The 27,628-nt window shown below is 41.2% G+C and overlaps 1 protein-coding gene and 1 pseudogene across 1 annotated transcript; both read left to right on the top strand.

The window, feature by feature from the left end:
• Nucleotides 1–1,285: 1,285 nt before the first annotated feature.
• On the top strand, nucleotides 1,286–27,628 carry Tmem41b (transmembrane protein 41B). The gene is made up of 7 exons (XM_006978578.4): nucleotides 1,286–1,772; nucleotides 8,248–8,365; nucleotides 12,917–13,045; nucleotides 17,761–17,854; nucleotides 19,001–19,105; nucleotides 24,338–24,476; nucleotides 26,084–27,628. The coding sequence occupies exons 1-7, from the start codon at nucleotides 1,652–1,654 to the stop codon at nucleotides 26,251–26,253; spliced, it is 876 nt and encodes a 291-aa protein (XP_006978640.1). The 5' UTR covers nucleotides 1,286–1,651; the 3' UTR covers nucleotides 26,254–27,628.
• On the top strand, nucleotides 9,392–10,216 carry LOC107401391 (FUN14 domain-containing protein 2-like; annotated as a pseudogene).

Raw genomic sequence — 27,628 nt, 5'->3', positions numbered from 1 at the left:
CCCTTTCAAGTGAGAGCTGTTTTGTATTGACAACTACTATACTAATGTTATTAGAAATGAGTTTTTGGGCTGGAGAGATGGCTCAGTAGTTAAGAGCACTGACTGCTCTTCCAGAGGTCATGAATTCAATTCCCAGCCACCACATGGTGTCTTACAACCACCCGTAACAAGATCTAGTGCCCTCTTCCGGTCTGCAAGGATACATACAGGCAGAATACTAGATACATAATAAATATTTTTAAAAAAATGAGTTTTCTAGCTGGGAGGTGGTGGCACATGACATTAGTCCAAGTACTTGATAGGCAGAAGCAGGAGGATCTCTGTGAGTTAGAGGCCAGCCTGATTTACAAACCGAGTTCCAGGATAGGGTCCAAAGCTACACAGAGAAACCCTGTCTTGAAAGGAAAAAAAAAATGATTTCTTTTTAAAATTTTTATTAATACTACATTTATTACTGTGTGTGTGAACGAATGCCATGTCAAAACCTGAGGACAACTTGCAAGAGTTGGTCCCAGAGACCGAACTCAGATTGTCAAGTTTGGAGACAAACACCTTTACCCCCTGAACCGCAATCTCCCTGGCTAACAGACTGTTTCTTATAAATGTAATTACTGTACAGGAACAATCCAATTTCCTCCCCTTTTGTCCCATTTTAAAAAGTCCCCAAGAATTACTTTCGATACCTGCTTTTCAAGATGCTAACGGGTAAAGGAGTTAATAGGATAGGGGGATGCTCAGTAGCAAAATGTGTGCTTTGCATGTCCAAGGTCTCGGATTAAATCTGCAGCAAAAACAAAACAACCCTGAAACTTAAAGGGGGCGGGGGGGGGGGGAAACGGGACTCTAATATACTTACCAGCGAGAGGCTGGAAAAGTGTCCTGAGGGGCAGGAGTAGAAAAATTGTGAAGAGATAAGTCTGGGTTCAGAAAACACCAAATGGAAAGAGCTAGGGCGAATTTACATGTGAGGGTGGTGGGTTGACAGCGGGAAAGCATTTGTTTTGAACCAGAAAACCTGGATTCTAAACTCATTTCTGCCACCTAGTGACCTTCAGGGGTGGCACCTTGTCTCTGGGCCTCTGTTTTTTGTCTCATGTTTTACGTTTTCCACGATCTTCAGCCCAGGCTTTCATCTCCCACTGCGTTTGTGACTCATTTGCAGAGGAACCTGCGGAACCTTCAATCGGAAAGCGCCAACTAATCCCGCGCAGACACTTCCGGTCGGCGGGAACAAAGAGTCTGAAGCACTCAAGGCCTCACTTCCGCGTGACGGAAGCTGCGCAGAGACGTCCGACCGCGGGCTGCAGACCCGTGACTTGGCGCGGCGACTGCTCATGCGTCCCGCACGCGTGAGGGAGGTGGGCGGGGCCCCGGAGGAGGCGGGGCCCGCCGTGACTTGTCTCGCGGTTACTGGGCCTGCGGGAGCGCGCGAGGCTCGTGGGCGGTGCTGGGCGGTGCTGGGCGGGCCCTAACCCGAGGTCCCCGGGAGGCTTTGCCCAGTGTCTAGCTGCCGAGGTCGTCTTGGGTGAGGGGGTCGCGCCGGAAGTGGCTGTGCCGCGCGCTCGGTGTTGTTAGGAAGCTGCTGGGGGAGTTTAGTCACTCAAGGGGGCGCGGCACCACTGGGCGTTCTTCACGGCCCCCTGCAGCAGCCATGGCGAAAGGACGTGTCGCCGAGCGAACGCAGACGGGGCCGCTGCACTCGACCCCGGCCGGGGACCCGGCCACCGGCACGCGGGGTTCCACCACGCCAGGCAGCAGAGACCACCTGAAGGGTGAGTGGACCTGCGGGCCGGAGCTCAGGCTACTCCCGAAGGTCGAAGGGTCGAGTCCCCCAGCAAGTCTCAGAGAAAGACGGACCTCAGCTCCCAAGGACCGCAGCAAGAGAGTGGTGTGCTTGGCGGGGGGACCGCACGACAGAGGGTCAGACTCCTAGTAGATATTTCCCCAGTTAAAAGAAGCAGTGACGTTGACTTGTCGAAGATCAGACAATGAGGTTGGTTACCCAGGCTACCTATTAGACAGGTGTTTAAGAGACTCGAGGCTTCATTGCATTGTTTTACAGATGAACAAACTGAGGACTATGCGGTAAATGACTTGTGCAGGGTCACAGCCAAACTAAGGTAGTGATTAAGAGCAAAGACTTGCCCTTCCAGGTGCCACTTGAAAGTGTCAGATCCTGTGCTTCCATTTACCCTGCTTTGTAACTTTGATTTTTGTTTATGATTGTTGTTTTTCGAGACAGGGTTCCCCTGTGGAGCCCTGGCTGTACTGGAACTTGCTCGACAAGGCTGGCCTGGAACACAGAGATCCGCCTGCCTCTGCCTCCCTTCCCTGGTGCTAGGATTAAAGGCTTGCGCCACCAGCGCCTGGCTTGGATTTTACTTACTTACCTACATATCTATCTATCTATATATCTATCTATTTATTTACTTACTTATTAAGATAGAGTCTGGGGCTGGGTGGTGGTGGCTCACGCCTTTAATGTCAGCATTCGGGAGGCAGAGGCAGGCGGATCTCTGTTAAGTTCGAGGGCAGCCTGCGAGTTCCAGGACAGCCAGAGCTGTTAACAGAGAAACCCTGTCTCTAAAATAAAAAAGACAGTCCAGGCTGGTCTGGAACTTACAGAGATCCACCAGCCTCAGCTTAAGGAGTATGCTACCATGCAGAGCTGGATTTGTAACTTTAAAAAACTCAGTGTCTGTATTAAACAAGAACAGTAATAATAGTATCTACTTAGTCATTGGTGCGTGGTGTAAACAAAACAGTTCACATAAGCTTGGCTTCTATGAAATGGAGGCTAAACGGGGCGGTGGTGGCGCAGGACTTTAATCCCAGCACTCGGGAGGCAGAGCCAGGCGGATCTCTGAGTTCGAGGCCAGCCTGGGCTACCAAGTGAGCTCCAGGAAAGGCTCAAAGTTACACAGAGAAACCCTGTCTCGAAAAACAAAAAACAAACAAACAAAAAAAAAAATTTAGTGGAGGCGCTGGGGAGATGGTTCAGTGGTTAAGCACACTGGCTGTTCTTGCATAGGATCCTGGTTCGATTCCCAGCACCCACATGTCAGCTCATCACCATCTGTAGCTCTAGTTCCAGGGTATCTAGCACTATCTTCTGGGTAATGTGCACTCCCCACCCCCATGATGAACTAAATCTTTAAAAAATAATACACAGTGAAAATGTGTTCTCATCTGACTTTAAATATGTTGTAGTATGATTTGGCTCTCATAGGTTTATGTATTTGCATTTAGACTGTGGAGCTAAATAATTTTGTATAAATGAAAATCTCTTAGAAACAAATTGTTGCTAAGGCCTAAGTCTGCTTTAAATGAAGCAAACACTGTTTTTGAAGACTCAAATGTGGAGAGTGAGAATAATCCAAGCTTTAGGTTTCTTGCAAGGATGTTATCCAGGTAGAGCAAGCGAAACAATAATTGTCATTTGGCTTGAGATAGTTTCAGTTGTGCAGGTTTGTTTGTTTTGTTGTTGTTTGTTTTAGAGTTACTAAATACATAATAATAATAATAATACCTCAGAACATCCAGAGTTCCTTTATGGTGGTTTCTTTTATCAAATGACTTGCAACTACACACTAACTACACATCCATAAGCCAAAGGATAGAGATTTGAAGATGTGCCCTGTAGGAAAAGTGGGGTTTAGATAAGTCTAGGATATGGGAAGGGGATTCTGAGCTAGGGGAAACAGTAGGCTTGAAGGTTAGTGTGACCCCTTTATGTGTGTCAGTAAAGAAGTTAGTTTGTCACCAGTGGATGGGTTGCTGTTGGGTGATAGGAGATTAGGTTAGTCTATTTGATATGATTATGTTAACTAGGCAAAAAAGATTTTTTTTTTTTAAATCTTATTTATTAATGACTCAATTTTATTTTATTTTATTTTTTCCAGACAGGGTTTCCCTGTGTAGCTTTGCGCCTTTCCTGGATCTCGCTTTGTAGACCAGGCTGGCCTCGAACTCACAGAGATCCACCTGGCTCTGCCTCCCAAGTGCACCACCGCCCAGCATGACTCAAATTTTTTCTCTCCCCCCACCCCCTGCCTTTTCCTAATGTTAGGAATTCTCTTTGTAGCAAAAAATTCTGTGGCCCTCTTATGTGATAGGATTTAGTTTACTTAGTATTCTGTTGTGGTGCCATTAGTAACTAGTTACCAACCAATTTTCTAGGATTGGAATAACAATTTTTATTGATTATAGATAGCAACTTGCCATTAAAAAAAAGGCAAAGAAGAAGTAAAGATTCTAATAATCTTGGATTGAAAACTACTTAGTGATAGAATCTTCTTACAAATTCTGAAACAATTTAGTGTATGTTTTTGTTTGTTTTTAAGATAGTCTCCCATATATCCCAAGATGACCTGGATATCCTTCTTCCTCAGTACTGAGATTCCTAAGAATGGACCACTGTATACCAGGCCATGACACTTTTTTGTCTGTATGAGAGATGGTCTTACTCTATAGAGATGGTCTTACTCTATAGAGATGGTCTTACTCTGTAGAGATGGTCTTACTCTACAGAGATGGTCTTACTCTGTAGAGATGGTCTTACTCTATAGGCCAAGCCTAGCCCGGGCTGGGATCCATCTTTTGGCAGTCCTGTCTCTGTCTCCCTAGAACTGGGATTGCAGATAGGTGCCACCATCAGTAACCTTTTGTGTTTGTGAGGTTTTGGTTTTTTTCTTTCCTTGTTTCTTGTTTCTTGTTTTGGTGTGAGTGTGTGTGTGTGTGTGTGTGTGTGTGTGTGTGTGTGTGTGTTAAATGTGCATGTCTGTGGGTGCTTATACTTGGAAGATGGATACAGGAAGATCAGGAGTTCAAAGTCACCTTCGATTATATTTTTTGAGTAAGGTCAGGAGTTCAAGGTCACCTTTGATTACATTTTTAAGTTGGAGGCCAGCCTGGTCTACATGAAACCATCTCAAAAAATAGAAAACACAGAGGTACAATATGGTTAATTTTAATTTTTTTAGGCTGCATTCATTTGTTTATTTTCTTTTTTTTTTTTTTTTTTTTTTTTTTTTTTTTTTTTTGGTTTTTCGAGACAGGGTTTCTCTGCGTAGCTTTGCGCCTTTCCTGGAGCTCACTTGGTAGCCCAGGCTGGCCTCGAACTCACAGAGATCCGCCTGGCTCTGCCTCCCGAGTGCTGGGATTAAAGGCGTGCGCCACCACCGCCCGGCTCATTTGTTTATTTTCTTATTGAGAGGGATTTTTCACTGCGTAACTTTGACTGAACTGGAACTCACTGTGTAGAGATCCATCTGCTTCTGTCTCCTGAGTGCTCAGACTGTATTGAAGATGTTGATGAATGGAAAAATTCCATAGAGCAGGATCTAGAAGGAAGTCTGTTAACTTTTAACAAAAAGATAAGGATAAGACAAGGGACGGTGATTTTGTGAATAGACTTAGTAGGGCAGGGTCCTTGGGTACAGGGAGACTGTTGTGACAGGGTTGTCAGTGATAACCGAGATTGAAGCAGAGAAATTAGATGAACAGAGATTGAAGCAGAGAAAGTAGATGGACTTGTAGGTTGACAGAGCATGACTCTTTCTCAAGTCAGTACCTTTGACCTGGGAGGAAGTTGGATAGGCAGGTAGTTGGATGAGTATGATACTATTAGATGATAATATTAACCAGCATAATGGTAGTGTTGGGGAAGATTTAGAAGCTAATGCATTTCATGTGCAGGCCTGGTGGCTGCCAGAGCTAAAGCACACCCATCTAACATACTTGTACAAAGATACATTAGTAGTATACATGGTGCAGATTCAGATGGAAATTATAAAAACAATTTATAAATGAATTATAATTAAAACTATAAATGGATTGCATGCTAGCCTTTAGGTTTTACTAGGATTATGCAGAAGCGTTGTTAAATCATAATTATCAGCACTGTTTACTACATGTGAAAAAGTGGAGCCTCAGAATTGAATGTCACTCAAGTGTTTGTGAACCTTTTCCCGTGTTTTCCTACTTTGCTGGTGAGCATAATAACGGCTGATAGAGGCGGAAGGGGCTCATTTTCAGACAGTGAAGAGAACAAGTGTCAAGTTAAACCTTAGGCCGGGCGGTGGTGGCGCACGCCTTTAATCCCAGCACTCGGGAGGCAGAGCCAGGCGGATCTCTGTGAGTTCGAGGCCAGCCTGGGCTACCAAGTGAGCTCCAGGAAAAGGCGCAAAGCTACACAGAGAAACCCTGTCTCGAAAAACCAAAAAAAAAAAAAAAAAGTTAAACCTTAGAAGTTAAGTCACTGTCAAAGAAGTAGCAAGTAGATGTGTACTGAAAACTCTGGTTAGTTAGTGCTCTGTAGTCCAGTGAACCATTTCTGAAACATGTCCCCATTGACCCCTAACTTAGGACTGGTGAATTCTTAGTGCAGAGGAAAAAAATTAATTTTCCAGATAATATAACAAATGCCTTATTTAAAATTTTACTTCAAAGCTGGGCCACATGCCTTTAATTCCATGGCAGTGAGTCTCAGAAAGGAGAAAAAAAAGTTTTAACTTCAAAAGACTGTTTAAGTCCTTAAAATGTATTTAGGAACATACAGTACAGGTTAGAAGATTCTTTCCCCATCTTTTAATCTTCAACTAAAAATTGCCTTTATTGTGTCCACCAAGTAATCTTTCTGTCTGGCCTTCCTATGAAATCTTTAAGTCCTTTTGGATTTGTATTCTTTATGGTGGTGTTGGCCTGCTTCTTGAAAACAGGTTGAACATAGTAGTGCCGAGCATACAGAGAAGTGTGTTCAGTCTGTGACTTCTATAGAAACCAGGAATGGAGAGAAGATCAACTGTTTGTTCTTAGAAATCATTCTTGGGTTCACAGATACTTGCACAGTAAAAACTAATTATTACTAGTTTTAATTTTAAGTTAATATTAAATTATATTATTATTTCTGGGCAGTGGTAGTGTACACCTTTAATCCCAGCACTTGAGAGGCCGAGGCAGGCAGATCTCTGAGTTTGAGGCCAGCCTGGTCTCAGAGGGAGTTCCAGGACAGCCAGGGCTACACAGAGAAACTATCTCAAAAAACCAAAAACAAAAAATTTTATTCCTATCAAATACTTTGAGTTCATGGACTTCTCAATAAAATAAGCTGAAACTTTGGACTGGGACAAGTTAATTCTAGATGGTAGGTTAAAAAGGTTTTTTACATTTATTTGTTTGCTTATTTATTTATTGGTGGGTAGATGGGACATGTGTATGTGCCAGAACACAGTATTCCAAGGCATACATATAGAGGTCAAAGGACGATTTGCAGGAGTCTGATCTATCTTTCCTTTTCTGTGGGTGTCAGGGATGGAATTCAGGTCGTCTGTCAGGTTTGGTGGCAAGTGCCTTTACCTGCTGAGCTGTCTCCTCAGTTCTCCAGATAGATTTAAAAATAGTGTGTCTTTAAAAGACAACAGGCATAATAAAAAAACTAGACTACTTATATACTACTTACATGTATGACAATGTCTTTGCTTTGATGCCAGACCATTGAAAACTGTTTCTCTGAACTCAGTTTTTATGTAATCTTTTTTTTTTTTTTCTCTTTTTTTGGTTTGTTGAGACAAGGTTCAGGGTTTCTCTGTATAGCCCTGGCTGTCCTGGAACTTGCTCTGTCTAGCTACATCACTTCTTCCTGGCCAGCTCTGTCACTTCATGTCTGTATAGGCCTCTAGAACTTTATGGTTGGTACTGGGATTAAAAGTGTGTGTCACCAAGCTTGGCTCTGTTCCCTAGTGTGGCCTTGAACACACAGATCCTGCCTGCTAAGTGATAGGATTAAGGGTGTGTGCTACACCACTGCCTGACTTCTTTTTTTACTTAAAATGGCTTCTTATTTCCTCTGATCTCCAGGCAAACTATATTAAGCACAAATAAAATATCACCACACCATTATCTATCCCAGGCTGGCCTCAGACCTTGAGCAGTTCTTCTTCCTTCTAAGAGTTGGGTTTACAGGTTTGACCTGTAATTTATGTATGTGTATGTGGTATGTACTTTTGTCTGGGTGTATGCATGTGCAGGCCAGAGGTATCTTCCTCAAAAAAAAAAAAAAAAAAAAAAATGCTGAGAGATGACCAGTAAGTGGTTCTTACAGCAGTTGAAGTAATTGGTTTAATGTCATGGTTTTAGGTAAAAGTTTGAACAGTTTTTGGGAGGAAAGGATTTGAAGAAGTTATGAAGAAGTTATTAGTTAGTTATGAAATACTATTTATTTTAATTACACTTTTTTTCTTCTTTCAGACAAACCTTGTGCAGAAGCTGGGTCAGCAAGAATGTCACTCCTTATACTGGTGTCCATTTTCTTATGTGCAGCATTTGTTATGTTTTTGGTATATAAAAATTTTCCTCAGCTTAGTGAGTAAGTATACAACAAGAGAAACTAAAAATGTCTACGTATTTTAGATGTTAAGTGAATTAAAAGCTAAATTTCCTTTGGCAACAGAACTGTTAAGGTGATTATACCAGCTCTCATAGATTATAAAAGTCCATGAGCACTGTTACATCAGATTTCCCACCTTCCTACCCTTTTGTTTTTCAGACGGATTGTCTTATTCCCTCTGTGGTCTAAACTCCCTGTTTTCATGAAGAATGACCTTGAACTTCTAATTCTATTGTCTCCACCTCCCTAGTCTGAGATGATCCCAGATTTTTTATCCAGGTTTTCCTGTATGTTAAGCAAACAATCTACTAAATGAGATATGCCCTCCCCCCCAGGCCTCCTTCCTTTCTTTATTTCCTTCTAGATCTAGCTCTGTAGACCAGGCTGGCCTCGAACTCACAGAGATCTTCCTGGCTCTGCTGCCCGAGTGCTGGGATTAAAGGTGTGCACCACCACTGCCCGGCTATTTCTTTCTTTTCTTTCCTTCATTCCTTCCTGTAGCTAAAGTTTTCCTGTGTCCTGCTAAGTCTGCAGCCGCTCAGACCCAAGTAAACACATAGAGACTTATATTAATTAAAACTTCTCGACCATTAGCTCAGGCTTAACACTGGCTAGTTTTTACATTTAAACTCAGCCCATTTCTATTAATCTATATGTCGCCTTGTGTTCTGTGGCTTTACCTGTGTGCCATTACATGCTGCAGCCTGGATGCCAGGCTGGTGTCTCCTGACTCAGCCTTCCTCTTCCCAGAATTCTTCTTGTCTGCTTATCCCGCCTATACTTCCTGCCTGGCTACTGGCCAGTCAGCATTTTATTTATCAACCAATCAGAGCAACATATATTCACAGCATACAGAACCTTCTTTCTTTAAATGAAAGAAAATTAGAATTTATTAAGAAAAGGATAGGACAAATGTGGTGGCTCAAGCCCTTAATCCCAGCACTGCAGGGGCAGAGGTTGAGGTAGGTAGATGTCTCTGAATTCAGGGCTAACATAGTCTTCAAAGAACAGGGTAATAGTTCACATCCAAGGGTTACCAAAGGTTTCTCAAGCTAGAAAATTGCCTTTTGACTCTTTGATTTTTCTGTGGAAGGCTTTTCTAGTATCAGTTCCCTAATTAAGAAGTCATCTTTCAAAAATGGCCAGGACCAGTCAAGGAAACTTCGATGGAAAATTTGAGGCACTGGATCTTGCAGAATTAACTAAAAAGCAACCACGGTAGTGTATGCTGTTTGGGCAGGAATCTGGGCCGTCAGCTGAAAAGTATAGTGTAGCAACCCAGCTGTTAATTGGAGGTATTACTGGATGGGTTTCTCTGTATAGTCCTTGTTGTCCTGGAACTAGCTCAGTAGACCACACTGTCCTTGAACTCAGAGATCCACCTGCCTCTGTCTTCTGAGTGCTGAAATTAAAGGTGCATTGGTTTCATATTCCAGAAAGTTGGAAAATTGGCTGCAACAGCTGTAGGAGGTGGATTTTTTCTACTTCAGCTGGCAAACCATACTGGGTTCCTCAAAGTTGACTGGCAACGAGTAGAGAAAGACATGAAAAAAGCTAAAGAGCACTTGAAGATTCATAAGAATAACCAAATATCAACTGAGGTCAAGAGCAAAGCTGAGGAGGTTGTGTCATTTGTAAAGAAGAATGTTCTAGTGACTGGAGGATTTTTTGGGAGGCTTTCTGCTTGGCATGGCACCCTAAGAAATACAACTTCATTTTATTGTTTTTTTTTTTCTTCTTGCCAGCAGCTTCTACACTCAAACATAGGACAATCGACACTCCTCTTCCTCCTCTTCCTCCTGTGCCTTCCTCCCTGATGTGGCAAATCTGAATGGCTTCCATAGGCTTCTTCTGGTACAAGGTTAATACAGGCCTTCTGAGCTTTACATGTTGGAAAAGACAATAGATGTTAACTCTCCCAGTATACTCCTCACTACTTGGTCAATGAGTAGCTTAGTAAGAATGTTCCCTTTCCTCTATGTAAGCTCCTTTTCCAAACTTGATTTGGAAAAGCAGCATGTAATTACTTTAGTATGTGCTACATGGAAAGGAACCAAATACATTTGCCTTTAATCATTAAAAAAAAAAATCATCTTTCTAGTGGCTTTCAAGTTTTTTTTTTTCCAAACATGATTACTAGAAGACATTTTATTATTTTATATGCGTGTGTTTTGTTTTTTTTGAGACAGGGTTTCTCTGTGTGGCCTTGGCTGTCCTAGAACTTACTCTGTGGACCAGGCTGGCCTCAAACAGAGATCCACCTGCCTCTGCCTCTTGAGTACTGGGATTAAAGGTGTGCACTATCACTGCTCAGCTAACCTATGTTTTTTGAGTCAAGTTCTCTTACATAGCTCAAGCTGGTCTTGAATTTAAGATCCTCCTGCTCTGCCTCCTGAGTGCTGGGGTTGTATGTAGGTGTTTCCCATCATGCCCAGTGAGGAGATTTTTATAAGTGAATCTGTATGCATGTGATTTCTCTTTCAGTGTATATTTTTAAATTTTCTGTGTGCGTGAGCTGAGAGTGTATGTATATTAGTTTTTGAAGCAGAATTGAAGTTTTTATTAAAGACATTTAAACAGATCTTACACACTGGATTAATAGAGGCTATGAGGAAGAAAGTAACACACCCATGTGGGCTTCTCAAAGGAGAGGTGCCTGCCTGTTTATATTGTTAAACAAATACTAACTTTTTTTTGAGACAGGTTATGTATGTATGTATGTATTCATTTATTCATTCATCTATCCATCCTTCTATGTACCCTCATTCTGGAACTCTCAATATCCACCAGGCTGGTCTAGGACTAACAGAGGTACTCCTGTCTCTGCCTCCTGACATGATTTTAATTTTAGATCCTTTCTGGCTTTAATAAAGGAATAGGAAATAAAGAGCTGATTTAAGGTAACCTTTGTTTCCAATCTCTGTAATAACATAATAATGTAGTTAGGTACCTTTTCTAAGTCTGCTATTTTTCTATATATTTGTGTGTGTATATGTGTGTGCACACTTCTGTGGAGTATTTCTAGTTTTAAATTGCATCAGCAAGAAGCCGCTTTAGTTAGGTATTTTTATAGTACTAAGAAAGGTAGCATGCAGCCAGGTGTGGTGGTATACATCTGTAGTCCTACCAAGCTAGCTGCTCAGTCTGAAGCAGGAACATCAGTAGATCCATAAACTGTAGATTAGCTTGAGCATCAAAAATATAAAAAAAATAGGAAAATAACATTCTGTCATTATCCTGCAGAGGAAACAGTCATAAAAGTACATTAAATTCAGCCGGGGTGGTGGCGCATGCCTTTAATCACAGAACTCAGGAGCCAAAGATGGGCAGATCTCTGTGAGTTCGAGGCCAGCCTGGTCTACAGATTGAGATCCAGGACAGGCACCAAAACTACACAGAGAAACCCTGTCTCAAAAATAAGAAATACATTGTATTATTTATTTAATGATTTTGTTGTTGTTGGGTCTCACTATGTAGCCCTGGCTGTCCTGGAACTCACTAATCAGACCAGGCTGACCTTAAACACCCAGAGATCTACCTGCCTTAGTCTCTGGAGTGCTGGGATTAAAGGGGTGTGCCACCACTTTCTAGTTTTATTTAACTTTTTTTCTGAGACAGGGTCTTGATATGTAATCCTGACTGCCCTAGAACTCACTATGTTGACCAAGCTAGACTCTTAATCTGTCTGCCTCTGCCTCCTAATGCTGGGGTTAAAAGCATGCACTACTACATCCTGCTTACCCCATTTATTTGGAACCGGTATCTTCCAATGAAGCACAGATTGTCTTCAAACTCCGGCCTACACACTAATTGGGGTTATCTATCTTCCCTGACTTTTTACTTTTGCCTTGCTATTAATTTTGTTTTCTATTTGCTGCCTTGTTTAGAAGTAAATGATTTCTTGCTTATAAAAATTTCAACTGGGTGCTTTTGGTTTTTGAAGACAGTGTTTCTCTGTGTAGTCCTGGCTGTCCTGAAACTCTTCTGTAGATCAAGCTAGCCTATAACTCAGTGTTTTGCCTGCCTCTCCCTCCCTGAGGGTTGGGGTTAAAGGCATGCACCACCACTGCCCCACAAGTATGTTTTTAATATGTTAATACATTTCTTAATGTTTAAATTAAAATTAAAGCCAATAGTGAAAGAAATGTTTTTAATCTTTGGTTTGTACCTTTTGATGTGTGGGGGGTTAAGATAGGGTTTCTCTGTGTAGCTTTGCACCTTTCCTGGATCTTCTCTCTGTAGATCCAGGCTAGCCTCGAACTCACAAAGATCTGCCTGCCTCTGCCTCCAAGTGCTGGGATTAAAAGCGTGCGCCACCACTGCCTGGCTGATTTGTACCATTTTGAACTTTAATTTATACGTGTATATGTTTACAGACTGTAAAATCTAAAATTTGTGAATTTGTCCTTATTACAACTAAATTGCATTGCCTCATTTTTGTTTAAAACTTGATGTTTTGAATTTGACTTTGATTTTTATCATGGAATTCTGGTTTTTAAAATTTTTACATTATTAATTTTATTTCTTCAGAGAAGAAAGAGCGAATATGAAGGTTCCAAGAGATATGGATGATGCCAAGGCTTTAGGAAAAGTTCTCTCCAAATATAAGGACACCTTTTATGTACAAGTATTGGTTGCTTATTTTGCTACATATATTTTGTATCCTTTTATCTAAAAAATGTTTTCTAATTTGTTCAAGATAAAGTTCTAAAGGTCTACTGTTTAAGTAATGACTGTTTTCCTTTAAAATGTTGATGCAGGGGCCAGTGAGATGGCTTAGCAGATAAAGGGGCTTGTTGCCAACTAAGCACATCCTGCATTTGATTCCTAGGACCACATGGTAGGAGAAACCTGCTCCTGAAAGTTGTCCTCTAACCTCTACACATTCCACTTAGGTCCACACACACAAATAATTTAATATTTAAAAATGAATAAAACTGAGGTTGTTTTGTTTTTTTGAGGCAGGGTCTCACTGTGTAGCCCTTGCTTACCTGGAACTTTAGACCAGGCTGGCCTGGAACTCATAGAAATCTACCTGCCTCAGCCTCCCTGAGTGCTGGAATTATAGGCGTGAGCTCTCAAACATTAAAACTCTGTTGGGCATTGGTGCTCACACCTTTTATCCCAGCACTATGGAGCCAGAAGCTGGCAGATCTCTATAGATATGTGTGTATAAATATATATATTGCTTATCTTTCCTCTTACTTGGAATATTTTTCTTATTTTATTTTTTAATTTGCATTGGTGTTTTGCCATGGGAGTCAGGTCCCCTGAAAGTGGAGTTACAGACAGGTGTGAGCTGCCATGTAGGTGCTGGAAATTGAACCCAGGTCTTCTGGAAGAATAGGTAGTGTTCTTACTGCTGAGCCATCTCTCCAGCCCCCTAGAATATTTATTTTTATTTATAAGTTTTATAGGTAATTAATCTTTAAATTTCAAGGGTTATCTTCAATTATGAGTTACCATTTCATTCAAAAAAAAAAATTTTTTTTTTTGATACAGGGTTTTAGTGTGCCTGTTCTGGATCTCTCACTGTAGACCAGGCTGACCTGAAAATCACAGAGGTCTGCCTGGCTCTGCCTCCCAAGTGCTGGGATTAAAGGCTTATGCCACTGCCACCCAGCTTCATTCAAAAAATTTTTATGTGTGTGGGTATTTCACCTACATGGATATCTGGTGCACCGCTTACATGTGTGGTACCCTTAGAGGTCAGAAGAGAGCATTGGATTCCTGGACCTGGAGTGAGAGACTGTTGTGAGCTTCTGTGTGGGTGCTGGGAATCTGGAAGAATAGCCAGCACTTTTAACTGTTGAGCCCCAGCCCCATGTCATTATTTTTCAGAGTAGTCGCTTGGCTTAGGTAATTATTTAATACTACAAAATAGTGTTAAGAAATTTATCAGTGCTGCTCATATGGCATACACTTGTATCCTAGGGTTTATTACTACAAAATGCATTTAGTTTAAAATTTTAAGCAATCCAGCAAGTCTTACTACACACAATAGTAATTCATTTGATAAATAATAGTAATTTCATTTGTTTGAGGTTTTTTATTTTATTTATGTTTATTTATTTCAAAAATTTATTTACTTTATGTATATGAATGTTTTGTCTGCATGTACATCTATCTGTACACCAGAAGAAGTCATCTGATCCCATGAAACTACAGTTATATATAGATGGTTGTGAGCCACCATGTAGGTGCTGGAATTGAACTCAGGACCTCTGAAAGAACAGCCAGTGCTCCTGACTGTTGAGCCATCTCTCCAGCCACTTTCTAAATTTCTTATGGTGTGTGTGTGTGTGCACACACTTGTATAGAGGTCAGAGGATAACTTTTTGGAGTGAGTTCTTCCCCTCCACCTTTACATGGGTTCTAGAGATTGCACTCAGACTGTTGGGATCCAACTCAGGTTGTCAGGATTGCACGGCAAACACTTTTACCCAGTGAACCATCTTGTCAGCCCATTTTAGGTATTTGTGCGGGTTTTGTTTGTAGTTTGTTAACCCCTTTTTGTTAAAATACTCACGTTTATTTGGGTTTTGTTTGTTTGTTTGTTTTTAAAGATTTATTTATTCATTATGTATACAGCATGCATGACTGCAGGCCAGAAGAGGGCACCAGATCTCATTACAGATGGTTGTGAGCCACCATGTGGTTGCTGGGAATTGAACTCAGGACCTCTGGAAGAACAGCCAGTGCTTTTAACCTCTGAGCCATCTCTCCAGCCCTGGTTTTTTTTTTTTTTTTTTGCTTTTCGAGACAGGTTTTTTTCTGTGTAGCTTTGCACCTTTCCTGGAACTCACTCTGTAGCCCAGGCTGGCCTCGAACTCACAGAGATCTGCCTGCCTCTGCCTCCCAAGTGCTGGGATTAAAGGTGTGCACCATCTCTCTCACACTCACACACACACACACACACACACACCCGGCTCTATTTGTATTGTTTTTATTTATGTGTGTGCATGTGCGTACACTCTCATGCTATATGGAGGCCAGTGAACAATTTTGTAGAGTGGTTTTCTCTTTTTTTGTTTTCAAGACTGGAGTCTTGATACATATCCCTGGCTGTCCTGGAACTCACTCTGTAGACCAGGCTGACCTCAAATTCATAGATCCTCTTTCCTCTGCCTCCCAAGTACTGAGATTCAAGGTATGTGCCACTACACATCCAGCCTGATTTCCTTTTTCTACTTCTTTGTGGGTTCCAGGGATGGAACTTAGGCCACTAGGCTCCAAAGCAAGTGCTTCTACCCACTAAGCCATCTCAATATGAAAAGGCACACTTTTTGAATTGAGTTAACAACAGGGAGAGATTTGATTGTGGTGTATATAACAAAGATTTCATTTTACTAGCACAGGGCTATTAGAGCTCTGTGAGCCATCTAGGGACATGAGAAAAAGTAACACCGGAAATTAATTTTTTTCCATGTTGTACTTGAGTATATGTGTCAGATAATTTTATCATTTCAAAATGTTACCCATGTGACTGCTGGTGTGTGCTGGGATTGACCCGGGGCCTCCAGTGCACTGAGTACCTGCTTCACTACTGATCCTTAGCCCAGCCCCTAAAAATTGTTGATGAGATATTTAATTTCCTCTTTTGTTTGAGTTTTTTGTTAGTTGTTTTGTTTTGTTTGAGACAGGGTCTCATTTTATAGCCATGACTGACCTGGAACTTGCTATGTAGACCAGACTGCCCTTGAATTCAAAAAGATTACCTGCTTTTCCCTCCCCAGTGCTGAGATTAAAGGTGTGCACCACAAGCTGGCCCTCCTCTTTCCGTACTACTTCTCTGAAATATGCTTTGTACTTTATACTCATAACACATTTCAACTCAGATTTGCCACCTATCAGTGTCTCTCAGTAGCCATGTAGCTCCTATAGTCTCAAACTTGTATATAAAAATATTTGGGAGAGGTGTCTCTTTTTAAAATTTCTTATTTTAATCCTAGTGTTTATTTAACCAGTGTTTTTAAGTAGTAAGTATATATGTTTGAGTATTAAAAAACCAAATTGCTAAGCACCTGGAATAATGGGAGAGTGATAGGTCCATAGCATAGTTGTTAGTACAGCCAGTCTGCATTAGCACATATTAATTAGTATGCCTTTAAATTTCAGCGCTAGGAAGCAGGGGCAGGTGGATCTCTTGAGTTTGAGTCTAACCTGGTCTACAAAGAACGTTCCAGGTTGCCAGAGACTACTAAATGAGACTGTCTCAAAAACAAGACCAAAAAGACCTTACTGAAGACTTTTTTTTTTTTTTTTTTTTTTTTTTTTTTTTTTTTGCTTAGCTGCCTAATTTGTCTCTGCCCAGTGTCTATTGGGTGTTTGTTCTGGATTTCCTCTTAGCATAATCTTACCAACATGTTTGTTTTTGCTCTTTTTCTCTTTTGAGGACCTGCTACCCAGCTCCCAAATAAATCACACACAGAGGTTTGTTCTTAATTATTAATGTACAGCCTTAGCTTGGCTTGTTTCTTGCCAGCTTTCCTTAATTTTAAATTACCCCGTCAACCTTTTGCCTCTTGGCTTTTCTCCGTTCTCTTCTCTTGTAACTCTTACTCTCACTCTGGGCCTCACTGTGTAGCTGGGTGTCTGGCCCCTAGAGTCCACCTCCTTCTCTGACTCCTCCTTTCCTTTCTCTTTCCTCCAGAGTTCTCCTTCTATTTATCCTCCCTCTGCCTGCCAGCCCCGCCTATCCTTTCTCGTGCCTTGCTGTTGGCCATTTAGTTCTTTATTAGAACATCAGGTGTTTCAGACAGGCATAGTAACACAGCTTCACAGAGTTAAACAAATGCAGCATAAACAAAATAACACACTTTAAAATTGTTGTATTCTACAACACCAACATTGTGTTTATTTTCTTGCTGAAGTGTGTGGGTATCTTTTTTTTGTTTGGTTGGTTTTTTTTGTTTTGTTTTTTGAAACAGGGTTTCTCTGTGTAGCTTTGACACCTTTCCTGGAACTCACTTGGTAGCCCAGACTGGCCTCGAACTCACAGAGATCCGCCTGCCTCTGCCTCCCGAGTGCTGGGATTAAAGGCGTGCGCCACCACCTCCCGGCATGTGTGGGTATCTTATTTAGAGCCAGAGACATTCATTATCCTTCACTGCAAGTTGGTATTCCTAGTTCCCAAACTAATGATCCAGAATCTCCAGAGTATGCAACTTGTTCTAGTGCAGATATGATACTACGAGTAGAACAACCCACCTGAGCTCCTGGGGCAGGTTTTAGTCCAACACAAAATAATACTACTACATAAAATTATTATGGGTTATTAACAATTTCTGTATTATAATTTTCCTCAGATGTTGAGTTTATCTTATAAAAATTCTACTTCATTATGTTTTAATCCTTAACTTAGAAGTTAACAGCTTGCAAACATTTGCTATTCCAGGTTCCATATTCCTCAGTATACTCTCGGGGTTTCTTTATCCCTTTCCACTAGCCTTATTCCTTGTCTGTTTGGTAAGTATGTGAAATGAATTGGGAGACTGGGAAAATAAATAGAACATTGAGGATAATAATGGCATTCTAGTCCCATCACTCTGTGTCATCTTAACATTCATCCGTTTTTGAGGAGTTAATGTCAATTAACAGGAGTGTGGTTCCTGTTAAGTCTCTCATATAGAGCTGTTAAGAGTTTGGTTTCCTAGAATGGGGTACTATAGACTGACTTGTAATTACATAGCCTTTCTTTTCTGGTTGTTTTGTTTTTTGTAGTTCAGATGGTTTAAGAGTATGGGTCGACACAGTGAGCCCCTAGGCTGGAAGTCGTATCTTTGTGCATAGCTATAGGGGAGAGTGGGAAGGGCTACTTATTTTGGGGTGAGGGGTTGTGTTTGAGGCAGGGTTTCTCTGTAACAGGGCCCTGACTGTCCTGGGACTTATTTTGTAGACTGTGCTGCCCTCAAACTCACAGAGATCTGCCAGCTTCTGCCTCCCTAGTGGAATGCTGGGATTAATGGCCTGTGCCACCACACCCAGCTAAGGATCTTTATTCTTTTTTTTTTTAATGTATCCAGTGTTCTGTCTGCATGTATCCCTGCAGGCCAGAAGAGGGCACCAGATCTCATTACAGATGGTTGTGAGCCACCATGTAGTTGCTGGGAATTGAATTCAGGACCTTTAGGAAGAACAAGCAGTGCTCTTAACCTCTGAGCCATCTCTCCAGCCCTCTTTATTCTTTTTATGCTTTTATTTTATTTTATTAATTTATTTATTTGGTTTTTCGAGACAGGGTTTCTCTGTTTAACAGTCCTGGGACTTGCTGTATAGACCAGGCTGGCCTGGAACTGAGATCCACGTGCCTCTGCCTTCCAAGTGCTGGGATTAAAGGTGTGTGCCACCACCACTCAGCAAGTTTCCTTAAGCTAAAGGATAGCAGTAATTACTGGATATGGCCACAGAGTTCAATTGCAAGTGCCCATTTATTTTAACTGATGTTGTTTTGAGTTACAGTTTGAGAAAGGACTAGATAAATGGGTTCTGATTCTCTAAATAAGAGATGTTCTATAGACTGCTCTGTCTGGCCCTGAAAGAGGTCACCTAAGTAAATAATGTACAGGAATGAGATGGGAAGATACAAAGTGCATGTGTTGTTTTGTTTTCCAGTGTTCTGGACTTGGTGCCTCATTCTGCTACATGCTCTCCTATTTAGTTGGAAGACCTGTTGTATACAAATACCTAACAGAGAAAGCAGTAAAATGGTCGCAGCAGGTAGGCATGTACTTTTGGTTCTCTTTGTGGTTCTTTGGCTTTGTCATCATTTTTAAAAATAATATAAGAAATTTTTAAAATGGTGTTTTTGTTCTTTGAGAATTTCACAGTGTCTTTTGATTATATTCACACATGCCTATTTTCTTACTATGTAGCCCTGGCAGGCCTAGAACTTAGTTTGTAGACCAGGCTAGCCTCAGATTCACCTCTAATATCTGCCTACCTCTGCCTCTAGAGTGCAGGGATTAAAGGCTTGGGCCACCATTCCTATAAGAAGTTGATTTTAAAGCATGTTTAAATAAAGTTTAAATTGTTGATTTGACACAAAGTAAAATAACCTGGGAAAAGAGATTCAATGAGGAATTGTCTAGATTGGCTTGGCTTGTGGGGTTTTCTTTGTTGGGTTGAGATGGGAAGACCTGAATGAAAAGGAGAGCAAGCTAAGCTATGACTGTGCATTAATTCATCGCTATCTTTGACAGTGTATCTTGATTATATTTAACCCAAATCTGACTTTGCTCTTCCCCATTCCTTTCATACGTACCCCTCCTATAATCTGTCCCCTCTCCCCCAACCTGCTAAGTCTGTTAGTATTGCGTGTTCATGGGAATAGGGTCATCCACTGGAGCATAGGTAACCAACCTGCCACCTCAGAAAAATGACCCCTTCTCTCCTAGCAGCTACCAACTACCAATAGCTTCTTGGCTAGGGGTAGAACCTCATAAGTCCCTCTCCATCTGTGCTGGAATGTTTATTGTGTAGTTAAACATTGCTTAATCTTGTGTAAGTAGCCATAGCTGCTGCTGTAATTCATGAGTGCAGTAGCCATGTTATTCCCAACATCATTTCACAGTTTTCATTCTCATCCTCCAGCTCTTAAATTCTTTCTACTCTCTTCTTCTGTGATGTTCTCGGAGACCCATTTAGGTCTGAGCACTCAGCAGTCACTTACTGTCAGCACTTCGGCCAGTTATGACTCTGCATTGCTGCCCACTGCAAAAAAGAAGCTTTTGAAAGCAGCACTAATCTACAGCTGTAAACATGAAGATTCAGAAGGCTTTGACAACATGCACATTTAGCAGCACAACAGTAGTGGGTTCCTCTCTAGTCCCTGTGACCTCTCTAGCCACAGGCTTTGGTCAGATTTAAATGGCTACAGTTGAGTTTTTGGAGATATAACCTTGTTATGTGGTTATATACATGCATACAATGTATTTTGATCTTCACCACCTCCTATTTCTTCCCTTTAATTCCCTCTAGACTCACTTTCCAACACACCCCTTCCCAGTTACATGTCCTTTTCTTTTCTTTTTTTGAGACAGGGTTTCTCTGTGTAGCCCTGGCTGTCCTAGAACTCACTCTGTAGACCAGACTGGCCTCGAACTCACAGATCTGCCTGCCTCTGCCTCCCAAGTGCTGGGATTAAAGGCTGCACCACCATGGCCTAGCTAAGCATTTTTTCCCCTTTTTTTTAATATATCACACTGAGTCTAGTTGGTGCTGTTCATATGCTGATGGATGTGAAGAACCCTGGTATATTTTTAAAGTGTGAATTATAACTTGGGTTATAAGTAGATAGATCATCCCTATGAAAACATTCATTTGTATAGACTATAAATTTATTTATCAGATAATTGTATGTATGAAATTAACTTATAAAAATTATATTTTGACAAGAATAATATTAGGGGGATGCAAATATAAATGTTCATGCTTATCATGATTATGTTCTCTCTTTCTCTTTTGTTGGTGTTCTGCTGAGGATCCAGACCCTCAGTCATACAAAACATAGCACTCTGCCACTCAACTGCATCCATAGCTCCTCTGACTTTGTGTTGTTTTTGGTTCGTTGGTTGGTTGGTTGGTTGGTTGGTTGGTTGGTTGGTTGGTTGGTTTTGAGAAAGGGTCTCACTCTGAAGCCTGGCTGGCTAGGAACTCAAAGAGGTCTGTGTGCCCTTGCCTCCCAAGTGCTGGGATTAAAGGTGTGTGCCACCCTGCTAACAACTTTATTTTAGTTTTAAATTTTCTTTCAAGTTTTATTTTTATTTATGTGTATAAGTATGTCATGTGTATATATATATTGATGTCTGTGGAGGCCAGAATAATGTCAGATCCCCTAGAACTGGAGATAGAGGGAGTTAGTTGTGAGCCATCTGATACGGGTGCTGCAATTTGAGCTTGGGTCCTCTGGAAGAACAGCAGATGCTCTTGACTGTTAAGCTCTTTCTCTAGCCCCAATGATTTTACTTTTCTTGAGACAGGGTGTCGTGTAACCCGTGCTGGCCTTGAATTCCTGATCCTCAGCCCACCCCTTCCCTGGACAAAAGGGACAGGCAGCTGCAGGAAAATGTTGGTGCCAGGCTCCTTCTTGGAGCAGATCTGCTGTGGTGGAACATACGGATATGGTCTGGCTACAGAGTTAAGTGAGAGAGAAAAGAAGCAAGAGATGAAATTACAGACAAGGAAATGAATTAGAGGCAAGGGACAGGCAAAAAAGAACGAGTTCTGCCTGGTGGCCAATTTTAAAGGGTGCCCATGTCCGGAAAGGGACCTGGCCATAGGTGATGATGTAACTATTTTGGCAGAGTCTGGAGGAACTTGAGAGAGCGGGTGATAAGAAGGAATCCAACAGGTTCGAGCTGGGATAGGAGTGAACATTGCAGGCAGAAGTTGTAACGATTGGGGTATTAGATAGAGGTTTGATGGTAGGCTCATTTCCATGAGTGAGGTAGAAGATCCAACAGACTGAACTCCAGCGTCCCAGAGGGTCAGCGAGGACCAATGACCAAAGATCTAGGGACTGTGGGGGTCAATGGGGGCAAACTCTACGGTATGTCGTCATGTGGGAACAGATGCCTAAGGGCAGAGCCCCGAGACACATGGTCGCCCAGTACCGGGACTTTTGGGTGAGGCCTAAAGGCAAGAAACCACGGTTGAGAAGATGAGACAAATCCTTACTGGTGGAAAACGGCCAGAAGGGAGGAGCTTACCTATAGGATAAGGGTCCCAGCAATCCTCCAGTTGGAATTGGAAGGTACAGGGTCCCAGTGTTTCTCAGACTGCCGGCAGGTGGGAGAAAACGCCAGGGTTCTTGACGAGTCATAGCACCAGTGTTGTGAAACGGTGTTCCAGAGGCCTTGTTGAGTTTGAGCCGAGGAGACATGCCATGCTGGTGGCGGTCAGGGGGGCACGGCGGAAAGTTACTAACACTGCAGGCAGGGTATCCATGTGGAAAGGTTTGTTATTAAAGGGGGAGGGGAGAGGGAAAGAAAGAAAAGGAGAGAAGGCCAGCAGAGGTGCCCACAGCCTCGAGAAAGGGGAGGGGCTTTTCCCCTCCTAAAGGGGGCTTTTCGTAAGATGACTTCAGGATGCTGGGCGGGCCCCCAAGGGGCAGGCCTGAATGCCAACACACACACACACACACACACACACACACACACACACACACACGTTTGTTTTTTGTTTGTTTGTAACTCAATTAGCAGAAGTCAATGTCAATATGAAAGCATCCCAAAATTAGGCACTTTATGTTTTGTGTGGATGTAGCATATTGTCAGTGGGTAACTGAAAAACCTTTAGCTCACTGCTCTTGAGCATTTTAGTAGGAAAAACGCTGTTTTCAATCAGGATCTCCGAAAAGATTAGCAATGATTAATGTACTGTATGCAGAAAAGTGCAACCATAATCTTTGGAGTGTATTAGACTCTGTTGTGCCAAATGCTGGAGAAAAACACAGGCATGATTTTGCTACAAGGTTTCAGTTTGTAGTCCTTACCTGTGTTCATTCTAGGCCAGTGGTGGGACAGAGCATTAGGCAGAGGAAGTTTGTGACAGTGTCTATTCACCTCCTGGCAGAGAGGAACCCAGTAGAGGTTCCTGGGTGGAACCGAGATACAATTCTAAGAACACCCTTCAGATAGGTTGTGGTGGCACATGCCTTTAATCCCAAACACTCAGGAGGCAGAGGCAACGGCTGATCTCTGAGTTTGAAGCCAGTCTTGGCTACATATCTAATTCTAGGACAGCCAGGGGCTACATAGAGAAACCCTGTCTTGAAAAACAAACAAACAAACAAAAAAAGGGGGACACCCTTCAAGTAGCCTGCTTCTTCCAGCTAGGCCCTACCACTCAGTTTCCATAACCTTTTATATTTTCACCAACTAGAGACCTAGGCTTCAACACATGTTATAGTTGTTGGGGGACGTTTTACTTTTAAACAATAACAGGAGGAGAATTCTATTTTTATAAAAAGATCAGAAGAAATAATTGTGTCTCATATAGGAAATACAGAGATCATCCTTCCTCATCCCCTCTAAAAAAAGAGAAGAAAGGGAAATTTTGTATTTTATTTCAATTTGTGGTCACGTATTTGTAAAACATCTGAAATTTAATGACTAGACTTTTAGTTTACACATTGAATCTGTAATATCAGAAGAAATATACTTGTATAAGTAATATCACTTATTTCTGTGTAAGTTATACAGAAATACAAGTAATTAGTATTTATATTTAGTGAAAATTTTGTTTACTTATTTAATTCACTCATATCATAACATAAGATGAAGTGAAAATTTTTTAAAATTGGAAACTGGAGGCTAGCATGAACGAGTCCCTAGGATCACTCCCTCTCCCATAACCATAAAAACTAAAATTAGGGGCTGGAGAGATGGCTCAGAGGTTTAGACCACTGACTGCTCTTCCAGAGGTTCTGAGTTCAATTCCCAGCGCCTACATGGTGGCTTACAACCATCTGTAATGAGATCTGGAGCCTTCTTCTGTATACATAATAAATAAATAATTAAAAAAAAAACCAAACGAACTAAAATTGGGGCTGATAAGATGCCTCAGTCTTGGGGTTGGGGATTTGGCTCAGTGGTAGAGCACTTGCTAGGCAAGCCTGGGTTCGGTCCTCAGCTCTGAAAAAAAAAAAAGCCTCTGTAACATCATGGCCCCAAAGCCTAACAACTGAATTTGATCCCTGGAACCAATGTAAGGGTGAAGGAAATAATTTTTTAACTTTGTGTATGTGTGTGTATGGGTCTGGGTATTTAACCCTGGGCTTTGAACATGGTAGGCAGATGCTCTATCACTGAGTTACATACCCAGAAAAGCACACATTGTTTCTGTTGGGTAAATTGTGACATATCAGGGATGAGAATTGAAGGTATTTTATATTAAGCAACTTACTTTCAGTATTGGTCTTAACTTTTTCCTCTTCTTTTCTTATGACAGGTAGAGCGTCATAGAGAACATCTCATTAACTACATTATATTTTTGAGAATCACACCATTTCTGCCTAACTGGTTTATTAATATTACATCTCCTGTGATAAATGTGCCATTGAAAGTGTTTTTTATTGGCACTTTTCTAGGTAAGACTTCATGCTGTGTGACAGCTCATCATGCACATGTCCAACTGTCCAGCTGGCCTAGATTGCCTGCTATGTGCAAAATCACCACTACCATATATAACTCTTGGGCACAAAGCCTGGCCTAGATAAATAGCTTGTTCAGTGTATTGTAATGTGTTACCTCTATAAAGAATGAGCACTTTCTACTAGATATTATTTTAGTAACCTGAGATTAAGCAGAACCCCTCACCACCTTTGTGTGTGTGTGATACCAGGGCTCAAATGTGGGGCTTGTGTATGCCGACCCTGCAGCTCTGTGCCACCAACCACATCCTTAGCCCAAGGAGACTTTTTATATCCACCCCAACTCTGGCCCATTGGCCCTTTCTTTGCCAGCTGGAGCCAGCTAGATCAGAGAAAAGTACTAAGAAAAAGTTGTCTTTGGCCAGTTACTAGTCATCACTCACTAAGTCCTCTGGAAGGCCAGAGGATACCTGAAGCCTGGGATGCTCACAAGGCAACATGCAATCCAGGCTCATGAGAGGAGCTTTCAGCCAATAAAGCTCATGGCCCTGAGAGCCTGTCATCTCTGATCTAGCTGGTTTGAACCTAGAGCTTCATTCATGTGAGGCAAATACTCTTCCATTGAGTTAGATCCCCAGCCATCTTTCTTTCTCCTCCCATTTTTTACTTTGAGACAGATTGCTTAGGCAAAGCTTGATCTCGAATGGCTTTCCTGCCTCAGCCTCCCTAGTAGTAGTTGGAATTACAGGGCTGACTGGCTTTTTAAAAATGCTAAAGTTGTGAAGTTATTTTGTGGATGACATGTTTTTATATTTTGTTTTCATTTGCCTTCTCAAATATTCTGGCTTTAAAATTTTTCATTATCCTGAGGAGGTGCCTATGAAAAACGGAATTACCTTTAGGGGACTACACTTAACGAAGCTTGAAGTTTTCTACCCACTGAGCCATCTCGATAGCCCGTCTTGTTTTTCTCAGTATGAAAAGGTGCACCTTTTAAATTAAGTGAACAACAGAGAGAGATTTGATCTTGGTGCATATAACAAAGATTTCATTTTACTAGCACGGGGCTATTGGAACTGGGTGAGCCATCTAGGACCATGAGAAAAAGTAACAATTGAAATTAATTGTACTTCTATGTTGTACTTCAATCTATGTGTCAAGATAATTTTATCATTTCAAAATGTTATCCATGTGAATGCTAATGTGTGCTGGGATTGAGCTGAGGCCTCCAGTATGCTAATAAGTACCTGCTTTAAATTCACAATCCTTTCTTCAAAATGCAAATAGCTGTGTTCCTAAAAGACAGTATATACATATAGAAATTTAATTTTTAAAATGTGATTTGGGGAGTCTGGAGTTTTGGTTCAATGCTTAAGAGTACTTGTTGCTCTTATAGAGGACCTGGGTTCAGTTCCCAGTACCCATATGGAGGCTTATGGAGGGATCTGATGCCCTCTTCTGGCCTCCATGGGCACTGCATGCGCTTACATACATGTGAGCAAAACATAGATACACAAGAAAAGATATGGGAAGAAATGGTGGTTTTACTTTATTTGACAGGCTCCCAGTGCCACTCACTCACTGTCTTTTGTTTTTTATTTTAGGTGTTGCACCTCCCTCTTTTGTAGCAATAAAGGCAGGAACAACTCTGTATCAGCTTACTACAGCGGGGGAAGCTGTTTCCTGGAACTCAGTATTTATTCTAATGGTTTTGGCTCTTCTCTCTATTCTGCCAGCCATCTTCCAGAAAAAACTAAAACAGAAATTTGAATAAAAATCATGAGTTTTTGTTTTCCACCACTACCACCACCACCATCATCATCTCAGGATTAGCAGGTGTATCCGTGTTATGTTTTGAAATCACCTCTTCAGTAACTGAAAGAAGGATTTGTAAAGTAAAATATCCCAGGAGACAGTTAAAACAATGCATTTATGTGACGAGGGAGAACAGAAATTGTTATACTATGAGAAGTGCTGCCATCAGATTTGTGAGGTGTATGTTATCCATTACTCTTCCAAGAGTAGCTCTGAGATAGCATTCATGTGACTTGGTTTGGAATTCTTACTCTAAATGATTCATTGAATTGAGTGTTTTTTTTTTTTCTTTTCTGTCTAATAACTAAAATAGTGAACTCGGGTACAGTGGCACATACATGTAATCCCAGCTGCTCAGGAGATTAAGGCCAGAGGATTGCTAGTTTGAGACCAGCTTGAACAATGCCACAAGACCCTATATTAAAGTAAAATAAGGAACAGTGAAATCAAACAATAGAAAAATTCACAGCATAAACTGAATACTTGAAGCAAACAGGAGGTTTTATTTTCTTTCTCTTCAGACAGCACTTTCCATAGGCCAGTGAATGTAGCAAGGATGAGTTATTAAAGTTTTCCTTATAGATTTTTATCATGGATAAGTATGATAATTTAAATTCTGGCCAGTCTGTTTTCATCCTTTTTCTAGGCTTTACAGTATTTCCACCGTACATATATAAAATGAGAATTATATGCCTGTATCATATTGGTGTTGATAATGTATATTCAGATAATAATATTTTGTTACAGTGTCTTTATTATCTTGAAGGGGTTCTAAAAGTAAATACTCGAAGCATATAGTTTTTAGACATTATTATTTTATACTGAAACATCTGGCAGAAACAGTGGTTTACTCTAGTTTATTTGTTCCAATGACTGTAAATTTTGCCTCATTAATATGTCTGCTCATTAAAGAGTATATTGTGTAATTACCTTATGCATGATAAATCTACGATTGCTTTGTTGCCTTTCCTCTGATGACTTCCTGTTTGGGACAGCACTTGATTAGTGCAGTTTCCCAACTGTAGAGCTTTTTCACCTCACGAAGTGAAACAATTTTTACATGGTGATTAGCAGTTCTACCATTCCTTGGGAGACTCATTTTGTCTGAGTGGGTATGCCCTTCATTCCTTGCCAGGACAGAGTGACCTGAAGCACTCCAAGATGCTGTTGGTGTGTTGAACAATTGCTTTAGCGGTGTGGGAAGTCCTTGTGTTTTTATCTTCATAGTCTGATCATCGAAGTCCGTTTTTCCTGCATAATATGGACTAATCTTTTTCTGTCACAGTGTTAACATGTGGATATATTACAAATACAAGGAAAATAATATTGATCAA

Source organism: Peromyscus maniculatus, chromosome 1 (genome assembly GCF_049852395.1).
Source record: "Peromyscus maniculatus bairdii isolate BWxNUB_F1_BW_parent chromosome 1, HU_Pman_BW_mat_3.1, whole genome shotgun sequence".
NCBI classification, from domain to species: domain Eukaryota; kingdom Metazoa; phylum Chordata; class Mammalia; order Rodentia; family Cricetidae; genus Peromyscus; species Peromyscus maniculatus.
The sequence above is the reverse complement of the archived record's forward strand: the minus strand, read 5'-3'. Positions and strand labels throughout refer to the sequence as shown.

Coding starts and splice junctions, on each gene's coding strand:
- Tmem41b (XM_006978578.4), top strand. CDS start 1,652: ATGGCGAAAGGACGTGTCGCCGAGCGAACGCAGACGGGGCCGCTGCAC. Junction 13,046..17,760: donor TATTTTGCTACATATATTTT/GTATCCTTTTAT, acceptor AGAAGTTAACAG/CTTGCAAACATTTGCTATTC. Junction 19,106..24,337: donor CAGTAAAATGGTCGCAGCAG/GTAGGCATGTAC, acceptor TTCTTATGACAG/GTAGAGCGTCATAGAGAACA.